Source organism: Lycium barbarum, chromosome 2, assembly GCF_019175385.1.
Source record: "Lycium barbarum isolate Lr01 chromosome 2, ASM1917538v2, whole genome shotgun sequence".
In the NCBI taxonomy this organism is placed as follows: Eukaryota; Viridiplantae; Streptophyta; class Magnoliopsida; order Solanales; family Solanaceae; genus Lycium; species Lycium barbarum.
In genome coordinates this window covers 142,157,846-142,178,176 of record NC_083338.1, presented here as the reverse complement: position 1 = coordinate 142,178,176, position 20,331 = coordinate 142,157,846, and the positions used below count along the sequence as shown (strand labels likewise).

Genomic DNA, 20,331 nt, shown 5'->3' with positions numbered 1-20,331 from the left:
GAAAGAGTGTTGAAGCCAAGAGAAGAAGCATTGGGGCTGAACGAAATGGACAAAAAGGAAAATTCTAAGAAAAGAAAAAACAAGGATACCGAAGAAAAAAGCCGACTACAGAAAAAGAAGAGAATGACACATGATTACTTTATAATGAAACTCCATTCGACAATGAAGTGAAAAGTGAGAGGATATTTCCTTTTCTGGATAGAAAGAAAAACCTAAGAAAAGAAAAAATAAGGATGTTGAAGAAAAAAAAATCGCCTACAAAGAAAGAGGATAATGGCGCAATGTTACTTTATAATTAGATTCCATCCGACAATGAAGATAAAAGTGAGCAGGTGTTGTCTTCCAAAAAGAAGTAATCTAAGAAAAGAAAAAATAAGGATATTGAAGAAAAAGAGTCGAAAGAGGACAAAGGCACAAGATTACTTTACAATAAAACTCCATTTGAGGAAAGTGAGAGGGCATTGCCTTCGGTCAAAACAAATAGAAATTCTAGAAAATCTCCCTTTTTTCAACAGTGTGGAGCGATGAAGATGAAATTACAATATTTAGTGGAAGGGAAGAGCCAGTTAATCATTATTGACTTTTAAGTTCCAAAATCCTTCATCTTCAAAATGAGGTGCCTTATTTGCACAGACGCACTTTTCTTCTTCATTCTATCAAATTCATCATCTTTTTTTATTTCCCCTTCCTTGTTTCTCTCTCTAACTAAAAGCGTTGTAGGCGTTTGTGATTTGTGCCTGAAAACAAAGGCAGGAAATGCAAACTCAAGCTCGGGAAATTCTGACTCCTAAGCAGAGAAAAGTGTGTTGAAGCCAAGAAAATAAGCACTGGGGTTGAACGAAATTAACAGAAAGAAAAAATCTAAGAAAAGAAATAACAAGGATATTGAAGAAAAAGCCTACTATAGAGAAATAAGACAATGACACAAGATTATTTTATAATAAAACTTCATCCGACGATGAAGAGGAAAGTGAGAGGATATTTTTTTCTCTGGATAAAATCCAAGAAAAGAAATAATAAAGATGTTGAAGAAAACAAGTCGCCTACAGAGAAAGAGGATAAAGGCACAATGTTACTTTATAATGAAACTCCATCCGACAATGAAGATAAAAGTGAGAAGGCGTTTCCTTCCAGAAAGAAGAATTATAAAAATAAAAAAATAAAAAACAAATATTGAAGAAAAAGAGTCGAAAGAGGACAAAGGCACAAGGCTACTTTAGAATGAAACCCCATTCAAAGAAAGTGAGATGGTATTGCCTTTGGTCAAAGCAAATGGAAATTCTAAAAAACCTCCCCCTTTTAAAAAGTGTGGAACGATGAAGATGAAATTATCATACTCAGAGGTATGATAATTTAATGGAATGGAAGAGTCAGTTAATCATTATTGACTTTTAAGTTCCAAGACCCTTCATTTCATCTACAAAATCAGGCGCTTTATCTGCACATACACACTTTTCTTATTCATCCTATCAAATCCATCATCTTATTTAATTTCCCCTTCCTTGTTTTCTCTCTAACTAAAAGCGTTGTAGGCGTTTGTGGTTTGTGTCTAAAAATAATGGCAGAAAATGCAATCTCAGGCTTGGAAAATTCTAACTCCCACATGGAAAAAAAGTGTGTTGAAGCGAAGAGAAGAAACATTAGAGCTGAACGGAACGAACAGAAAGAAAAATCTTTAAAAAAAAAATAAGGATATTGAAGAAAAAAGTCGACTGCAGAGAAAGATGATAATGACACGAGATTACTTTATATTGAAACTCCACCTGACGATGAAGAGGAAAGTGAGAAGATACTTTCTTCTCTAGATAGAACGAAAAATCTAAGAAAAGAAAAAATAAGGATGTTGAAGAAAAAAAGTCGCCTACAGAGAAAGAGGATAAAGGCACAATGTTATTTTATAATGAAACTCCATCCGTCAATGAAGATAAAAGTGAGAGGGTACTGCTTTCTAGAAAGAAGAAATATAAGGAAAAAAACAAGAATATTGAAGAAAAAGAGTCGAAAGATGACAAAGGCACAAGGTTATTTTAAAATGAAACTCCATTTGAGGAAATTGAGCGGGTATTGCCTTCAGTGAAAGCAAATGGAAATTCTGAAAAACCTCCCCTTTTTCAAAAGTGTGGAGCGATGAAGATGAAATTACCATATTCAGTGGAATACAAGAGCCAGTTAATCATTATTGACTTTCTCTATAGTTGTCTTTTTTCTTCAATATCCTTTTTTTTTCTTAGATTTTTTCTTTCTGTCCGCTCCGTTCAGCCCCAATGCTTCTTCTCTCGGCTTCAACACACTCTTTCTCCACGTGGGAGTTAGAATTTCCCAAGTATGAGTTTTGTTTTCAGGCACAAACTACAAAGGCGTACAACGCTTTTAGTTAGAGAGAGAGACAAGGAAGGGGAAATAAAATAATATGATGGATTTTATAGGATGAAGAAGAAAAACGTAGGCACTTGATTTTGAAAATGAGATGAAGGGTCTTGGAACTTAAATAGTATGTGTTTTTGTTAAAAAAATTAAGTGATATTCACCCTCACGACGTTCTCAAATAGTAAATATCCAATACTATGACTTGTTATATGAGTTACACCCAATCTTCTATTTCTACAGATGAAAAACTATTAAGTATCATTATTTTGTTAAACAATTATGAGGGTGAATGATTTTAATTAAGGAATTTAAAATATAATTTGTGTAAGAATTGTTAGGCGAGCCCTGGGCGTTAGGCGTGTTTAGGGCGTACGGTTGAGTGCTTAGGGCGTAAGCCTCATAGGAACTAAGCCCCGGACGTTAGCCCTAGGGCATTTTGCCATTGCCCTGCCCCGAGGCGAGTTCTGACACTGCCTTTTAAAACAATGCTTTATAATAAAACTCCATCCGACGATGAAGAGGAAAGTGAGATGATGCTTCTTCTTAAGATAGAAAGAAAAATCTATGAAAAGAAAAAATAAGGATGTTGAAGAAAAAATTCGCCTAAAGAGAAAGAGGATAAAGACACAATGTTACTTTATAATGAAACTTCATCCGACAATGAAGATAAAAGTGAGAGGGTGTTGCCATCCAGAAAAGAAGAAATCTAAGGAAAGAAAAAATAAGGATACTGAAGAAAAAGAGTCGAAAGAGGACAAAGGCACAATGTTACTTTACAATGAAACTCCATTCAAGGAAAGTTAGAAGACATTGCCTTCGATCAACGCAAATGGAAATTCTTAAAATCCTCCTCTTTTTCAAAAGTGTGGAGGGATGAAGATGAAATCACCATGGATGAAGATGAAATTACCATACTCAGAGGTATGATTAAGGTCAAGGAAGAAACAGGTCGTGATGCTTCATAAAATATGGTGCAGTTTCGTCGATTTATCCTCAATCACTTGTTCTTCAAGCTACGCTGGTCCAATTAAGAGAGAAAGTAAGACGATTGAGGGAAAAATATAAAAAGAGTGTTGAGAGCGAAAATGGTTCTAAAATCATTTTCGAAGTGGAATTGTTCCAAGTATGTGAGAAAATTTAGACGGTTAATCCCAAGCAAGTGACTGAACAGCCTAACTCATTTGGAACAGGGCAGCGAGTACAACAAAATCTACTGGTAAATGGCCGGGGGAGAGGGGGGGGGGGGGTGGACAAAACATTTCAGAAATTGGGCGTCTGGGACAACAAAATATTCCAAAAATTGGGCGGCCGAGACAACATAACATTATCCCGAAAACTGGACAGAATGCACAAATTTTGGAAGCTTTGTTCGAGCGAGTAATGAAAGATATAGAACTTGTTATAACTCAAAGGCATGTTTGCGCGGAAAAATGATGTTGATATAATAGCGTTTTGGTCTTTACTTAGATGGTTTAAAATTAAGGGTAAAGTTTGGGACATTGGTACAGGAGAAAATGAATTCGCCTGAGTTGCGAGATCCTCCAGAATTACTGGAACAAGAGATATTAAGGGCCTATCTGGTATAGAGTTACAACTGCTTTTAAATGCTTATAATAGTTTCAGTAAGGTAACAATTCTACCTGTCCTGATTATGTGTCACAAGATATTTAGATTAATAAGTATAATGTCATTTTGAAGGTTTCTTTTGTGGATCGATTTTTTTTTTTAATAGGATTCTTCTGTAGATATTTTGAATCTTCTTGAAAGAGTGATGAGCTGAAAGTTTCTTTGCTTTCTAAATTCAGGTCTTTGATTTTCAACACTGTAACTACTCATCTAGTAAATGGTGTGGACAGTCTCGTCTTAGGTTAAAATTTCATTTCCGTTTTCCCACATGTGGAGCAAAATATTTAAACTACTTAGTAAATCATATGGATCTGATCAATAGTATTCAAAGTATCTAGGGATTGTTCCTTTGTGCTTAAAGCTTAATATCTTTAATCTGGTTGTCTACTAGCATACTGTATCTATATATATTTTTGCAGACTGCGACTAAGATTGACTCTTGGATGTTTTAAAGCACAATGATGCTCCTACTATCTTGTTTTAGACCTGACACTGGGTTTCAGCTTAGCTTTTAAATGCCTGTGTTATCTTTACGTACATTAAGGCTTGTTCAAGGGCATCTCAATAAAATTAGTGGCCTAAAGCTAAAGTTTAATTCAAGGCCTTACGTATATACACATACATAAAAAATTTAGTGCTGCATTTTTTTCTTTCATATTTTTGCCTTTTACTTGACGTAGTAACATTCATATTTATAATAATGAGGATTAAATCAAGTTTATAAGATGTTAGCCATGTATTTTAAATACATTACCTTGGAGGTTCTTGTAAAATTTATATTTGAAAATATGAAGATTTGAGTAGTTTAGTTCAAAGTTCTAAAATATTTATCTTAAAAAGTAGATAGTTTTTTTTCTTTATATAAATTTTCTACTTCCTTTTACCATCTTCAATATTGTCTAAAACAATAATCATAAATTCATTCTTAAATATTTTTGGTGCCTCAAAAATTTGGGGGCCTAAAGCAGTGGCGGATCCAGTATTTTAAGGTCCTGAGTGCTTGCCTTTAACGATAAATGACGGTCGTCCAAAAAGGAAAACCAGCATAAAGAAAAACTACTCTATTCAGGTTAGGAAGTGATAATTTTTCTCTTCTTCTTCTTCTTTTTCTTTTTAGGCCTTTTGCTGCGATGAATTTGACAAATTAGAAAGGGAAAAAAAGAAGAAAAAAAGTAAGTAGTGAAAGAAAAAGTCAATTGGTAAAAATAAAAAAGAAGAATATGCATTAAAAAAATTAAGAAACAAAGCAATGAGACACAAAAATAAGAACTAGAAGAGTATCCAAAAATAATCTTCAGTATTGTCTAAAACAATAATCATAAATTCATTCTTAAATATTTTTGGTGCCTCAAAAATTTGGCCTAAACCTAAAGCAAAGGCTTTACTAATCACCCTTGAGCCACTCCTGGACTTGCTTAACTATGTTGAGTTTCTACCATGAAAAATCAGGTTAAGCGAAGCTCTTTATATATGAAGTTAAATTACTCGAATGAAAAAGCATGTCTGGGTTTGTAGCTTGTCTTCTTTTAAAAAAAAAACTAACTCATGGGATAAGAAATTGGATTAATCATTATTCTGCATTTTGGGTTGAAATCCATAGCTCATTTTGAAAATTTCAAATTAAAATAATAAAAAAAGAAAGCACTTTGGGATGGAAAAGAAATGTTATAGAAAAAGAGAGGTGGCATAGTGGAAATTGCTCTTTTGCAGAGTTAGGGAATGAAAAAATAGTCTAACTATATTAACAGAGAGTAGTAAATTATTGAAATTTGAAATTCTGATATGTGCACCACTAATTGGAATTGGAATTGGTGTAATTACTAGGGTAGTAATTACACAGCCTAGTAATTACACAGTATTATAATTATAACGACCTGTTTGTTTGTCATCACATAATTACAGTGGAATTACAAGCGTACTGTTTGATTGCACAAGGGTAATTACGCAGTTAGTTTAATTTAAAAATAAAATTTCTTATAAAAAATTTAAAAGTAATCTTTGGAAAATATGTGCCTTTGTAGATGATATTAAATTATGTATTTAACAACACATTAATTCTCGAAAAATATATTAATTAATAATTATATATTTGTAACTAATATTGTAAAAAATAATTGATATATCATTTTCAAATTAATAATTTGATTTTAATTAATTATAAGAATTAAAAGCACACTTTTTGTGAGAACATCATAGATTGGATGTTTGACCAAAAAAAAATTATAAATATAATGTCATAACATTATTCAAATGTTTGATAAAAAAAAAAAAAAGATCTATCAACTGTAAGTGAAAAATAAACAACATACAATGTGAAATAACAAGTTAATAGTACTAAAGCAAATAAATTAAAATAAAAAATATAACCTAAATTCAAAATCCAAAAAAAAAAAAAAAAGTTTAACATAATATTCTTATATCAAATTCCAACATTACGTAAGTAAGTTTCAATGTAACTTAAGTAAATATAATTTAAAAGCAAGGGAAAATATAAGTCTATATATAACCTCATTCACAACGAAATTCTACTTTAGTAACGATCACTCATTATATGCGAAGTTTGTTAAGGACTCATTCTTTCTAATACTGAGAGGTGTAGTTAAAAAAATTAGAATAATAACACAGTTATGCTAAATGAATAAAATTAAAAAAGAAAAAAAATACGAGTCATTATATGGAATCACAAGAAGTAAAGGTTGGGAATGAAAAAAAAAGGAATAAAAGATAAATAATATAAAAAGAAAAATAAATAAAAAGTAAAACTAGAAAAGAAGTTACAATAATAGAAATAAAAATAAATTTAAAAAAAAATAAAAAGTAACCCTATAATTACACCCAAATCTCAACCCTCCCTTGAGAATTGGAAAGTGTAATTACACCCTCTCAATTACAATCAAACCCCTCTATGACAGCATCATTGGGTCCGAATTTTTTTGGTTGTTATAGAGAGTTGTTGTTATACACCTATAACAACATTTGCCATTAAAATAATATGTAGCTGTTATAGGCAAAAAGATGCATAAAACCTATGCTTTTTATTTTTAATATTGTAAAAAATAACAAATTATTTAAAATTTAAATCTCAAAGATATGAATACTTCACTAACTAAACATTTAAGAAAGTTAATACAATTTCAATAAATTCATAACTGAATGTATAAAGTTTTAAGCTCTAAGACAGACATTTTAAATCTATAGAAATATAGTCTATTAAAATATCAAATTAAATATTTTTCCATGAAGCTCTTTTATTTATTGTAATAAAACAATGATATTCATATGTATATTAAATAAAGTTATAGAAGACAATGATATTCTTAAATTACAAATATGTATTCATATGTAATATTCTGTCATAAATATAGTATGTTAAAGTATCAAATTAACTATTTGATCAAAATCTATACACTTATTATTGGTAACCATATATATTCTATTTTTTATAAAGATAACTAACTACTATATTACCCGAAAAAGCAGATAGCTGTTATATGGGGGGTAATTTTACAAAGAGCGTACTGTCATAAAGTTGGCCGTTGCCGTTATAAATAAAATGCTGTTATAGAGAAGTAAAATATAACATAAAAAATCGATTCTAAAAAATCTTAACTGTTATAAAAAGGTGTTGTTACACGCGGATGCCGTTATAGATAGGTCGACTGTAGTGGAATTAGATACAGAAGGAAGTGGTGAATGCAAATGCAATTCCCCAAAAGTGAGATTAGTGAGGTTGTTTGTCAAGTTTGACACGTTAACATATTTATGTCTTGTGAATCTCTAGACTCATTTATGTTTCCTAGTGCCCATTGATTGCCATAAATTCTGTTTTTAGTTGCCTTGTTTGTTTTCCATTTTTTCATGGATAAAATTTATAAATATTTATATTTTTGTATATAATTGAAAAATAGTTATTATCACGGAGTGTTAACAGTAAAATTTTAAATTTCATGATTAGTAACTACTTTTTCTGTTCCATATTGATTTTCATGTTTCGCTTCTCCAGAGTTAAACTATATGACTTTGACTAGCATTTTAATATAAAAAACTCGCAACTTGTGTTACATATCACACATATCACATAGTTTTTGAATTTCAAAATTTTAAATGTAAAATATTGAGTTTATATAATCCAATTTAGTTTTGAAAATGAGTCAAATTGACTTTCTAAAAGGGAAACATGACAACTAATTAGGGACGGAGAGAGTATTTTGCAGTTACATAACTGAAAAGTGGCTAGCTCTCGCTATTACCACGTTTTTTCCACACGTCAGATAAGTTGCTAGTTTTCAGTCATTTTTTTTTGGCACAGATTGCCCTTCAAAGGCACTGGTCTTTAATTTTTATCCTTCGCTTAAAAAAGTGACCGAAAATACCCCGAGGTTTTAGGTTCAAACCCCGCTCAGTAAAAAAAAAAAAAAAAAAATCGCAAGGCAAGGCTTCGCGAAACCTCTACCTTAAGGCAGAAGTTTGCCTTGCAATTTTTTTTTGCTCTGCTAGAATTCTACAAAAAGTTGGGCCTTTGAAGGCCGAACTTTTGCCCGAATAGGCTTAATTTTGCTAAGAATTTCTGCCTTGAGATTTTTTGTTTTACTAAGCCCAGGAAAAAATTAAAGACCAGCAATTTGAGGGACAAAAATTAAAGACCACTCCCGAATAAGGACAGTCGTGCAAATTGCCCGTTTTCAGTCGGGCTAGCTCATTTGGGTCTTTTTCATTGTGGATAGGCTATCCAGGACAGCCCACCTCATTCGAACTTGCCGGCCCATTATTTCATAGTGACTCTGTATTTGTTTTGGTGTCTTTAGGCTCTGTGTGTGTATAGTTATGGATATTAAAGAGAAGGGTCCAAGTGGATATTTACATTAGGAAAACATTGAGATTTGAACTGGTGATGTTCCGATTCAAAGTTAAAAAATTTGATAATTTTTCTCTAAATCTAATCAATTAATAATTGCTTATTAATAAAGTATGCTAGAGAAATAAGGACGCTATCGAATCAAAGATATGCTGCTGAAAAAAAATATTCAAAGAAATGCTATTATTTATTCACTTGATGTCCTGTATACGAGCATAAATTATTAAGAGAAAAAATAAAAATAAGAAAATTAAACATTGTGAACATAGAAAAGGAGAACCAATTAATAAAACAATGACCTTTATAACTTTTCTTAATAAATCACCACAAGGTTAAAAATCACTCTCAAACCTACTTAATTACACTTTAAAATGTAATAAGTTTTTAATTGTGAGTATTTATAAGTTATATCAATTATAAATTATCTTTTTTGTTTGTTTATTATAAATTATAACACAACCCATTTATGCTTAATCAGGGTGGTGCTATATAGAGCCAAGGAGATTTAATAGGGCAAATCAAGTTTTTTTGTTTTTAGTTATATATAAACTGTTAAATTTCCTTAATGTAAGTGAAGATTTAGTGTAAGGACAAATGTGGTCTAAGAATTTCTTTAGGTCATGTGTTTTTTTTTTTCACCCCAAACTTGCTTGCTGTTGTCAATCTTGAGTTTGATACCATTATTGCTATTTTTTAAGTCCGCTATTTGTCACGTCAAGCAATTAAAAAAATGGCATCGGTATGTATGTGCACCCCCTTTTGGATATTCAAGAAAAGGAGGTGAAATTGGAAAGTAGTGAAAATTATCATTGCCACACCACACTATGTTCCTTTTTTTTTTTTTTTTTTTTAAATTTTAATTCTTCTCAATGGGTATTGTAAAGTTATCAATTATTGCATCAGAAATTGTTATAGGTAAAGTTCCATGGAAGAGAAGTATTCCATTGAAGAATCATTTGAACCTTTTAATTTGTTTTATGCACACTCCACCATGCTAAAAGGAAAAGCTTTTTGATCGAATTTGCATTTTTTTCAGCACCTAAAAGACATATTCTTTTTATTGAGGACCCAATCTACCACTTAATCAACTGAAAGAACTTGCACACGTGTAACCATGCAAAAGAATGTTTACAGAATCAATTCACTTATAAGAAAATTATAAAAAATATTTTTATTATAAATATTAACCTGATACTAATGATAAGCACCTATTATTACAGGTTAAATTATATTGATAATGTAATTTTTTTACAGTGTTAGTATATATATAACTTAAATCTGTATTAATTAATTTATGTATTATTGTTCTTGTCTCGTGATATGCTGAGGAACTATTTTTAACACCTCAAGTTGATATACTTGTACTTGTCTAAAAAAGTTGTAAGTTGTTCCTAGTGTATAGGGGTAATCAAAGTTTGTTAAGTGATTTTAGAGAATCCTATTTCCCACTCAAATAATAATATATACATATTGCAAGTGGAGATTCCTGGAACACCATCAGCTTAATTATTTTCCATAACTTTGTCCTTACATTTATATTTCAACAAAAACAGTAGAGTTCAACTTAAAAAAAGAGAGGTAGATATTATTCTTTTCCCTTTTTGCTTTTCATGAGTGTGCCTTTCTAAAATGGAAACAAAGACGATGCTGATCAATCAATCATGCCATTTTCCTTTTGAATGGAATTATATATGTTTATATATGAGCTGAATTGGTCCCTCCATGAACAAAAATCATTCATATATTATAAAGTTTGGAATCAGAAACCCCACTTTCATGCACAAAAGAAAACCCCTTTGAATCAGCACCTTCCTTTTTTATTGTAACCTCTTTTATTGAACAAGTCTCATGAAAGAAAAACTAACAACAACAACAACTTTCTTAAAGGAATGACTATTATTTCCATTTTGTTGGTCTGTGGGAGAGAACTCCATAATACAAATATTATATGCGTTACCATAAAGCTGTTGTATTTCATAAATTCCCAAATACTTACAACAGGCCAAAACTATAAAGCAAAGTTACACTAAAAGGAAATAAAAGATAAAGAGAATTTACTTACTACTAGAGTACCATTTATTAAACCAAAAGACACAAAGACTAATTCTTTTGAGACCATACAGTTCTCATATTCTATATACCTTATATACTAATCTGATATACTAAATTCAAAAGTCATATACGCTCTTTGGCTTATTGATCACTTCTTCTGTGTCACTCTTCTTCTTATTTGACATGTTGCAACAATTGAATTTGCAAGGATCCGCCTCGATTAGGAGCTGAACGACTTCGTTCATCGTAGGACGCTGAGTTGGCGTACTATACGTACAACGTATAGCTATACGTAGAACCTTAATCATGTCCTCCTTGAAAAAATCTGAGACTTTTTTATCCAAGACTTCAAATGCACCTTCTTTAGTCTCCACTTTTGTTGATACCCAATAAACAATGTTCTTGTTGTCTCCAAATTCTGGCTCCACTGGCTTCTTTCCAGTGATTAATTCCATTAAGACAACTCCAAAACTATAGACATCACACTTTGTAGTTGCCTTTGAAGAATATGCATATTCTGTTACAACATTTTGAACCAAAATAGAATTGACATTAGGCCAATAAGAACACTTCAACTCGTGTTAAATAAAGTTCAATGCATATGGAAGTTATTTACACATAAAAAGCCATAATTAAGAAAGTAACTGATATATGCACTCATATAACCTCACTCAAGATAGTGATATGTATAATTTTCAAGAAATTACACCACTTTATAATTAGTTGCCTTGGAAAAATATGCATATTCTTTTACAACACATTGAACCAAATTAGAGTAACATTAGGGCAATAAAAACACTTCAACTTGTGTTAAATGAAAGTTCAACATAAAAGGTCTAACTTAGAAAATTGAATTCTATTACTTAAGCATATGAGAATGTTATTTGCACATAAAAATCCATAATGAAGCTCTAAAAATTTCAAGAAACTACACTACTTTGGAATCATTCTATGATAATATAACATTGAAGTGATAATTATGAATCATGAAAATTATACCTGGTGCCAAGTAACCATAAGTTCCAGCAATAACTGTGGTACTGGAATCTTTGCCACTTCTGGCTTGCAAAACTTTGGCTATGCCAAAGTCGGCGACTTTTGGCTGATAATCAATATCCAGGAGAATGTTGGTGGACTTGATATCTCTGTGAATAATTGGTGGATTAAGATCATGGTGAAGATAGGCCAATCCTTGTGCTATACCGAGTGCAACTTGATGACGAATAGGCCAATCCAACACGAATTTCCCACCATGAAGAGCATGCCAAAGGTTTCCATTAGGCATGTATTCATAAACCAACAAGCTGCAATCCAAACTTGAGAAATAACAGTACAATTTCACTATGTTCTTGTGCCTTATGTTACCAAGTGTCTCAACTTCTGTCTTAAGTTCTTTGTCCAAAATCAATTGATCCTCAGAAACAGAATGCTTGTGTTTGTGACTCCACAGTTTCTTTGCAGCGACCATTCCTCCATTACTCAACTCGATCTTGTATACAGCTCCCGATCCTCCATATCCAACAATGTTTTTTTCAACCATAGCTTCGAAGATTTCACGTTGATCAAAACTCAATCGATGGAAGCTCTTAACATCGTAGGAGAAAAATGAGGATGACATGGAATGATCATCCTGTTCCATCACCGCCTTTTTGTTACCAAAATATCGTTTGAGAAACAAGATTATCCCGACGACGACAATTCCAACCGATATCCCAAAAATCCAAACAATGTTGTTTGTCTTCTTATGGTTATAACTATGTGAACATGTTTGAAAACTTGTATCTGATGAGTTGAGAGGAGAAGGGAGACATAGTCCTGGATTACCCGAAAAACTTTCCAAAACACCTCCTTTTACAAACAAGAGAGGTATAGGACCAGAAAGTAAGTTGTTTGACAAGTTCATGGAATTTGGTAACAGTTCACAAAGGCTTTCAGGGATATTTCCCATCAAAAGATTGCTCGACAAGTCAAGATAGTTGAGAGATTTAAGCGAAGAAAGTGACTCGGGGATCGAAGAATTGAATTTGTTACCTTGCAAGAGCAACAAATTGAGGCTTTTTAAATCACCAATTTCAGGAGGAATTGGACCATACAAGAGGTTATTGCTAAGATCAAGCTTCACTAGATTAGTAGCTCCCGAAATTTCAAAAGGAAGAAAACCTGAAAACCTGTTACTTTGCATAAACAGTTCGGATAAATTCTTAGCACTTCCAATTGTTGTTGGAATTGGACCACTGAAATGGTTATAGCTCATATCAATAATGGAAACATGTGGAAGAGTAAAAAGCTCTTCTGGTATTCTTCCCTCCAACTGATTGTAATTCACGCGAAAGCGAACAACAGACTCACATTTCACATACCCTTCAGGCAGTTCACCTGAGAACATGTTTTGGAGTAAAAGAATATAATTCAGTTTACCTCCATTACACAGAAAAGGCGGTAGCTTTCCAGAAAATTGATTTTCTGACAAGTCCAATGCTGTCAAAGCTGATGAAAGACCGAAATTCTGTGGAACTTCTCCTGTGAAGAGATTATCATAAAGGGACAGAATTGTTAAAGTGGATGAATTTGCAAGTGCTGCTGGAAACTCTCCTGAAAGCGCGTTGTGGTAAAGCTGCAAGACTGAAAGATTAGGAAGGCGGCTTATAGATTCCGGAACTTTTCCTGCCAAGTTGTTCGCGGACATGTCTAAGTCTTCAAGTTCCGTTAAGTTCCCTAGCTCCGTGGGGATTTCACCCTCGAGTTGGTTGTAGTAAAGCTCAAGGAGTTTCAAATTCTTTAACTGCCCGAGTTCTTTTGGAACCTTACCAACTAGGCGATTTCCGCTTAATTCAAGATCAACAAGAGATGTCATGTTTCCTATTGATACTGGAATTGGCCCATGCAACTTGCAAGCTGTTAAAATCAGCCACTTGAGTTTTTTCAACCTGGAAATGTGTTCCGGTAATTGCCAAGGATTGAAATGGCGATTTTCGTTGAAATTGAGGACGATTAAGTTGGTGAGATGGGTAATTGACAAAGGAAAATCCCCCGTTAATTGATTACTGGAAAGATCAAGTAACTCCAGAGATTGTAAATTTGACAAGTCTGGAATTTGTCCTGTAAGTGATGTTGCAGTCATGTTTAATTCTTCCAAGAAAGAACAATTTGTGATGCTCTTAGGAAAACCACCTTGGAAATTGTTGTGACCAAGATGAAGAATTTGTAATTTTGGCAAATAAGTGCACACATCATCAGGGAATTGGCCTGATAAAGACCAACCTGAGATGTCAATTTTTGTAACATTCCCTTGTTCATCACAGCCAACTCCTTTATATTGGCAAACTGGTTTTCCAATATCCCAATTAGACAAAGAATTCCCTGTGAAAGACTTCTTCATGAGTTCAAAGAACTGAGATTGATCATTTTTTGTGGTTCCTTGAACAAAGCTGGACAAGGTAAGAAAAAATACAAGGGTGACAATTTTCTGAATAGTCATTTAATAAAGTTCGTTTTTTTTCCTAGAGAGCAAAGAAAGTGGTTATTTTGTGATTGTTGCAGTGGAGATTGTGGAGAAGAAATATATAAAAGGGATGATTGATGGGAACATTTTGGTGCAGTGTGAAGAAGCATTTCATGTATTGAAAGCGAGATATAGAAAGAAAGTAGCTTTATGTTTATACCCCCACTTGCAACCTCAAGAGAATAACATCTACATATATAAAGCCCTTTATACTCATCAAGAGCTGTTGAAATATACTGCGGGCATCTCATTTATTTATTTTCTGCACGGATTTATTTATCAGTGGCGTATGAAGAATTTTGCGTAAACAGTATCGACTTATTATCTCAACTCGGTTTATATCTGCATCTGTAAAGGGTTTTAAGGTTTTCCTTCTATTACCAAATTGATGTTTAATTTGCAATATGTGCAAAGACTGTCGGCATATTATCTCTACTTGATTTGTATTTAGGCGTTCCTTGTAGTACGAAATTGATGGTGCAACGGCATTTCGCATGAATGCCCTATTTTGGGGTGGTCTTTAATTTTTGTCCATTAAATTGGTAGTCTTTAATTTTTGTCCTTTGCTAGAATTTTTTGATCTAGGGTTCGAACCCCCGCTCAGTTAAAAATTAAAAAAAAAAAAAATTGCAAGGTAGAGTTTGAATTCTCAAGGCAGATTCAGGCACAGTTTGACTTTAAGGTAGAGTTTTGCCTAACTTTGGCCCGAACAGACCTAACTTTGCCCCGAACGGCCTAACTTTGTCACAAAACTCTGCCTTGAGAAATTATCTTTTTTTTTTCCACTGAGCCCGGGTTCGAACCCCAAATGTCATGGTATTAGGCGAAACAGATAAAAATTAAAGACCACCAATTTGAGGAGACCAGTGCATTTGAAGGGCACTCCGCACAAAAAAATGGTTTTGCAATATGTGCAAATAATGTCGGCCTATTATCTCAATTTTTTTTTCCTATTATCTCAACTCGGTTGGTAGGGTTTGTAAAAAAAAAATTGCAAGGTTTTCATTCTAGTACCAAATTAATGTTTAATTTGCAATTTTTTCAAGCAAGGTCCGTCTATTTTTTGAAGTGCTCCTCAATATACATTTAACGGGTTTGAGCAGTGAAAACAGACTCTTGCAAAAATGCGGCTGTGTATTATAGACTTAGTGGCGGAGCCACTCATGGCCAAGGTGGACACCTGCAAACCCTTGGCTGGAAAATGGTACTAGTATATGGATTAGATATTATAGTTAACTGAATATAAATTAAATTTTGAACACTATTAAAATAATTGAGATAGATAGCTAAGACGTAAAAGGTATTCAATTTTACCTAAAAGTCACGGTTTAAAGGTTGCGTCAAACGCTGATCATCTTATTTCTTTAAAAGAAAACATACAAACAATGTCAGAAGCTACTTGGTTGATTTGTATTTGCACTTATTTTCTTCCATGTTCTGAGTAAACTTATTTGTATTTAAGTTATGATTTGCATTTGGTTTATTCCTATGTTAGTTTGGAGTTACGGTGAACTCATTTGTTGAAGCTCCTTTAGTCTTTCTTCTTTCCTTCCTATTTCCTAGAAAGGAAGAAGACGCGTTGTTAAAAAGAAGACGCGTTGTTAAAAAGAAGACAACGAGACCACTTATTTTGTTCTCTTTTCTTTTTTAATTGCTTCTGTGAACATTTTAATTATCCAACTTTGTTTTCTTTTTTTCTTTCTTTTTTCAAAAAAAATTAATTAGTCATTATCTCTCGCTTTGTAACATTCTCGGAATGCCCCTTGTTGTTCTCCACTTGTGGGATTTCGTACACTGGTTATTTTGTTGTTTGTTGTTGCTGTCATTTGGTACTGTAATCACTGTAAGAGTTTCTAGCAATGAAATATATCAAGAATAACGTGCGAAATCAAATGGACCATAAATTTTTAGGCGGGGTGCAGTAATGATGTTAATTTTTTTTTTGTTGCATTCATTTGTCAGAAAAAAAATTATGTACTCGTTGACATTTGAACAACCCTACCAAAATTTCTAGCTCCGCCACTGAATAAACCCTTGTGGTCCGGCCGTTCCACCGACACTGCGCATAGCGGGAGCTTAGTAAACCGGGCTGCCCTTTAAATATTTTTGGCGAAGTGATGTCGGTCGACAATTCTTGTATAAAGGTGGCTTAGCCAATAATGGTCTTACATCGATTGATCATTTGTACTTCCTACATGGTAGAACTATTTGATTAGAGATGGAAACCTACGTAGTATTTGTTTGTACTATATTATCTCGTTCTTTTCTTCTTTCTTGGATAAGTGTATCGGGCAAATTGCTTTGTCGGCCTCCGTCTAAGCATGTATTTGGCCATAAATTTATTATCTGCATATGTTGCATATAATTGATGTTTATATTGAAATTAGTGGTATTTGGCCCGTGTTAAGCCCGGACCCAAACTACATTAAATTTATATTTCGCAACTTTTTATTTTTTATTTTCTTGTTATTCTTTATTTTTGCATTGTTTTTGTAACATTATATTAGTTGCAAAGGTAGTTCGATAATATCTCAATGTTTTTAAAATATTAAATTATATAAAAAAAATTGTAAGTTTTAAAACAACATTTTTCTTATAGTATATTTTAGATTTTCTTTTTATTTTCAAACAAATGCATGCACCGAGGCTCTTCTCTTCTTTATTTTAATGAAAGTTTTTGATAGTAAAATCTTGTACCTTATGCTGGATTAACTTCATTATCTTTTTTCTCAATTAAACATATATTAGTTAACCCATTTTTAGCAAAAAAGATTACAATATCTAAGTAACATCAAAAATATTTGATGCTACAAATTATTATGATAACGTCAGTGAAGTTAACTTATAAATAAAGATATCATTTAAAATCAAGTAATTAAAAGTCTTGATACAACAAAACACTTTCGTTCCTTCAAATTAAATCATACTAAAAGAGTTGAAAATTTAATGAAATCGTTTGTTTTTCTTAATTTAATATTTCTTTTTCCTTAAAAAATGCATATTAAGAAATGATGTACTTTAGTTTTTTTTTAAAATTTAATATACCTTTTTAGGAAATCTATGTTGTGATTTTTTAAACATGTATGGAACATTAGTATTTCATGTTTAACTTAACCATTTTGTCCTAAATTATATGGAACATTGATTATCCTATCTTTTGCTATAACATTGCAATATTCAAAAATGTGAAAAATCACTTTCATTTGCAATTACTTAGTACTATTTTTATTTGGAGAGTTAAACTCTAATTTTTTAATTATTTTTTCAAACATTTTTAGCTATATATATAAAAATAATTATTTAATAACTTTTTTACTTGTCCATAATAAATTTCTTTTTAAAAAAAGATAATTTAAAACAAGCTTAATAGCCATTTTCGCATAGAAGAAATACAACAAACTTTTGGATCAATTTTAAATTTTATTGAATAAATAGGTCTTTTGTGGGGCCACTATCACATTTTCCGTGGCATCATCACTCCTTATAGCATTTAAGAAGTCCATATAACTAATCAAATTTGTTAAAATGGGTGAGAATTTGCAAGATCATTAAAAATTTAAATAGGGGTAAAATGGACAAGTTTTTTTTTTTTTTTTTTTTTAATAAGGACTACAAAAATTGGGTTGCTTTTAAAAAATAAACCATAAGGACAAAAGTAAATTTGAGTTCTTTTATTTTGATCTAAATGCTTGGTTGTCATAAAAAATAAGGACAAATGTAAGTTTGACTTGAAAATAAAGTCAAGACCTAAAAGTAATTAATGAAAAAATTTAAGATTATATTGAAAAATTTTGTGAGGATTACAAAAACCCTAGGTTATACCTTATTTATCGTAGTGCTGATTGATGTGGTCCCATCTCTAAGTTGTGCCATTATACCATATGTAGAATATCTAAAAGATATCCTTTAATGGTTCATATTTGGCTATGAGACAAAAAGTCAATGACAAAATACTGAAAAGTGGTACCACCCTAGTATAAGAGGAGTCCGGAACTAAAATGACTCCAAAAAAGTGCTTTTGAACTAAAATACTCTAACAAAAAAAAAGCTACAAAACTGCTTTTAGCGCAGTAAATTACTGCGCTAAAGCACTTAACTGTGACAGCATTGTTAAGTGCTTTAGCGCAATAAAATACTGCGCTAAAGGGTCTTTTCTTTTTCTTTTGGTTAACCTCTCTTTCATTACACTTTTTAACGTACTTTGACCATAGATTAATCATGCATGGGGACCCCGAAACATCAATATTTTATATAGAACCCTACTTATTTTTGTGTGATTAATAAGGTAGGCTCAATATATCAAGGATAAGAAAATCTTCGGATTGCCGTTTTAGTGGTTGAAAAGTGTTTGAACTTCATTTTTGTTTGTAAACTTGGTGTCATTAGCTTTAAGTGTACTATGAAAATACTTAAACTTATTCATGAATAATAAACCAAAAGTAGTAAAAATACAATCATAAAAAAAAACAAAAAAAAAACTTAAAATACATTCATCAATTCATGCCCTTGAGTTGATGAAAAACTAAACATACTAATATTCTTCAAAATAACAACATCATCATAAATTAAACTTAAAACTAAAATCACAACATTCTTAATCATAATCAGAATAGAAGTCCTCAATATCGTCCTCAGAAAAATATTGGCGGTTTTTTAAGACACATCTTTTTTCAGTAGATATTAGTTCTCTACCGGTTAATGATGTTTGTTCCTCGGCCAACTTTAGCATGTAAAATCTACATTGTCTTGCCAGCATTCTGTTATTTTCTTTTCTAATCCTTTGTACCGCAAGCTCGCAAGTTGCTGGACCTACTCAAGGCATGGTTATGGAGTACCTTGTTGGGATTGGAGCGTTGAGATTTTCCAAGTCACGAACAAGACTTTCTGATTTAGCAAGCCGATGTGACCATTCTCGGCATAAACCGCAATAATATTCTCGCCAATCTGAATATTTCATACTACAGAAATCATCATTACGCTCTATAATAAGGTGGGGATTTAGCTCATCTAGTTTGAAATCACTGGTATCACTCGAAAAACTGCTATGATTTGAACTCTCATCATCACTGCTATTTGACTCTTTTGGAAGGAGTAAAGACCAAGCTGAGTTTCTACTACTCGACATTGAATATGTTGTAGTCTAATAACAAAAGAAAGTACTACTTATATAGTTGCAAACCCCCATGTACCCCTAGTTGGGAGGGGGGGGGGGGGGTCTTTATGACCCTACCTACTTACTTTATATAAAAAAATATTAATCTTCATCGGACATCTCACAGTCTGAATCCCACTTGGATCTAAATCTTATGCTACCATGTACACCATATTCTACCCTAAGGTAACGTATTTGCATCCGATTGTTCTCTTCGCGAAAACGGTTAAGAGCAAAATTAAAATTTTGTGGAGTTCAACGAGTGTAACACCTCGTAAACTTGAACTAGGTGTGAATGTGTAAAAATATAGTATTAAGATGATATTATATCTATATGAATCCATTCTTGACGAATTCGGGTGGAAGATGGTCGTTTTGAAGTCAAACCAACTAGTGAAGTTCTTAAGGCCTTTTAAATTCGCCTAAGTTTTGGTAGGTCTGTCTTCTGGGCGATTTTCATGAAGATGTGTTGCGAATTTGGAAAAACTTCCTGCATGAAAGTTGTAGCTCTTTGAAATAGGTTTCCAACGGTAGGTCGTCCAGCCCAAGAAAAGTTACGTACAAGAAGTTATGCCTATATTACCGAACACTGTGCAGAACCTACACATGCCGCTTGTGAGGGCGCGTGTGATGGCCCCGCGTCGCACGCTGATCGCACAAAAACCCCTTCTCTGACTAATGACCTGCAGATGGTCGTGCGCTTCATGTGCGCCGCGCGCCCATCGCATAACAGGGCCGGTTTCGGGTCAAAAATCGGGATTTCGCGTTTTAAGTTAT

The 20,331-nt window shown here is 32.6% G+C and overlaps 1 protein-coding gene across 1 annotated transcript; it reads right to left on the bottom strand.

Annotated features, from left to right (window-relative positions):
- Positions 1–10,725: 10,725 nt before the first annotated feature.
- On the bottom strand, positions 10,726–14,567 carry LOC132627688 (receptor protein-tyrosine kinase CEPR1-like). The gene is made up of 2 exons (XM_060343169.1): positions 11,900–14,567; positions 10,726–11,417 (listed from the first exon to the last, which is right to left on the bottom strand). Exons 1-2 carry the CDS (start codon positions 14,376–14,378, stop codon positions 11,017–11,019), a joined length of 2,880 nt encoding a protein of 959 aa, XP_060199152.1. The 5' UTR covers positions 14,379–14,567; the 3' UTR covers positions 10,726–11,016.
- Between the last annotated feature and the right edge of the window lie 5,764 nt (positions 14,568–20,331).

Bases quoted from the DNA above. Each gene is read 5' to 3' on its own strand.
- LOC132627688 (XM_060343169.1), bottom strand. From the start codon at position 14,378: ATGACTATTCAGAAAATTGTCACCCTTGTATTTTTTCTTACCTTGTCC. The intron at 11,418-11,899 runs GTATAATTTTCA...ATGTTGTAACAG, and splicing joins TTATGGTTACTTGGCACCAG to AATATGCATATTCTTCAAAG.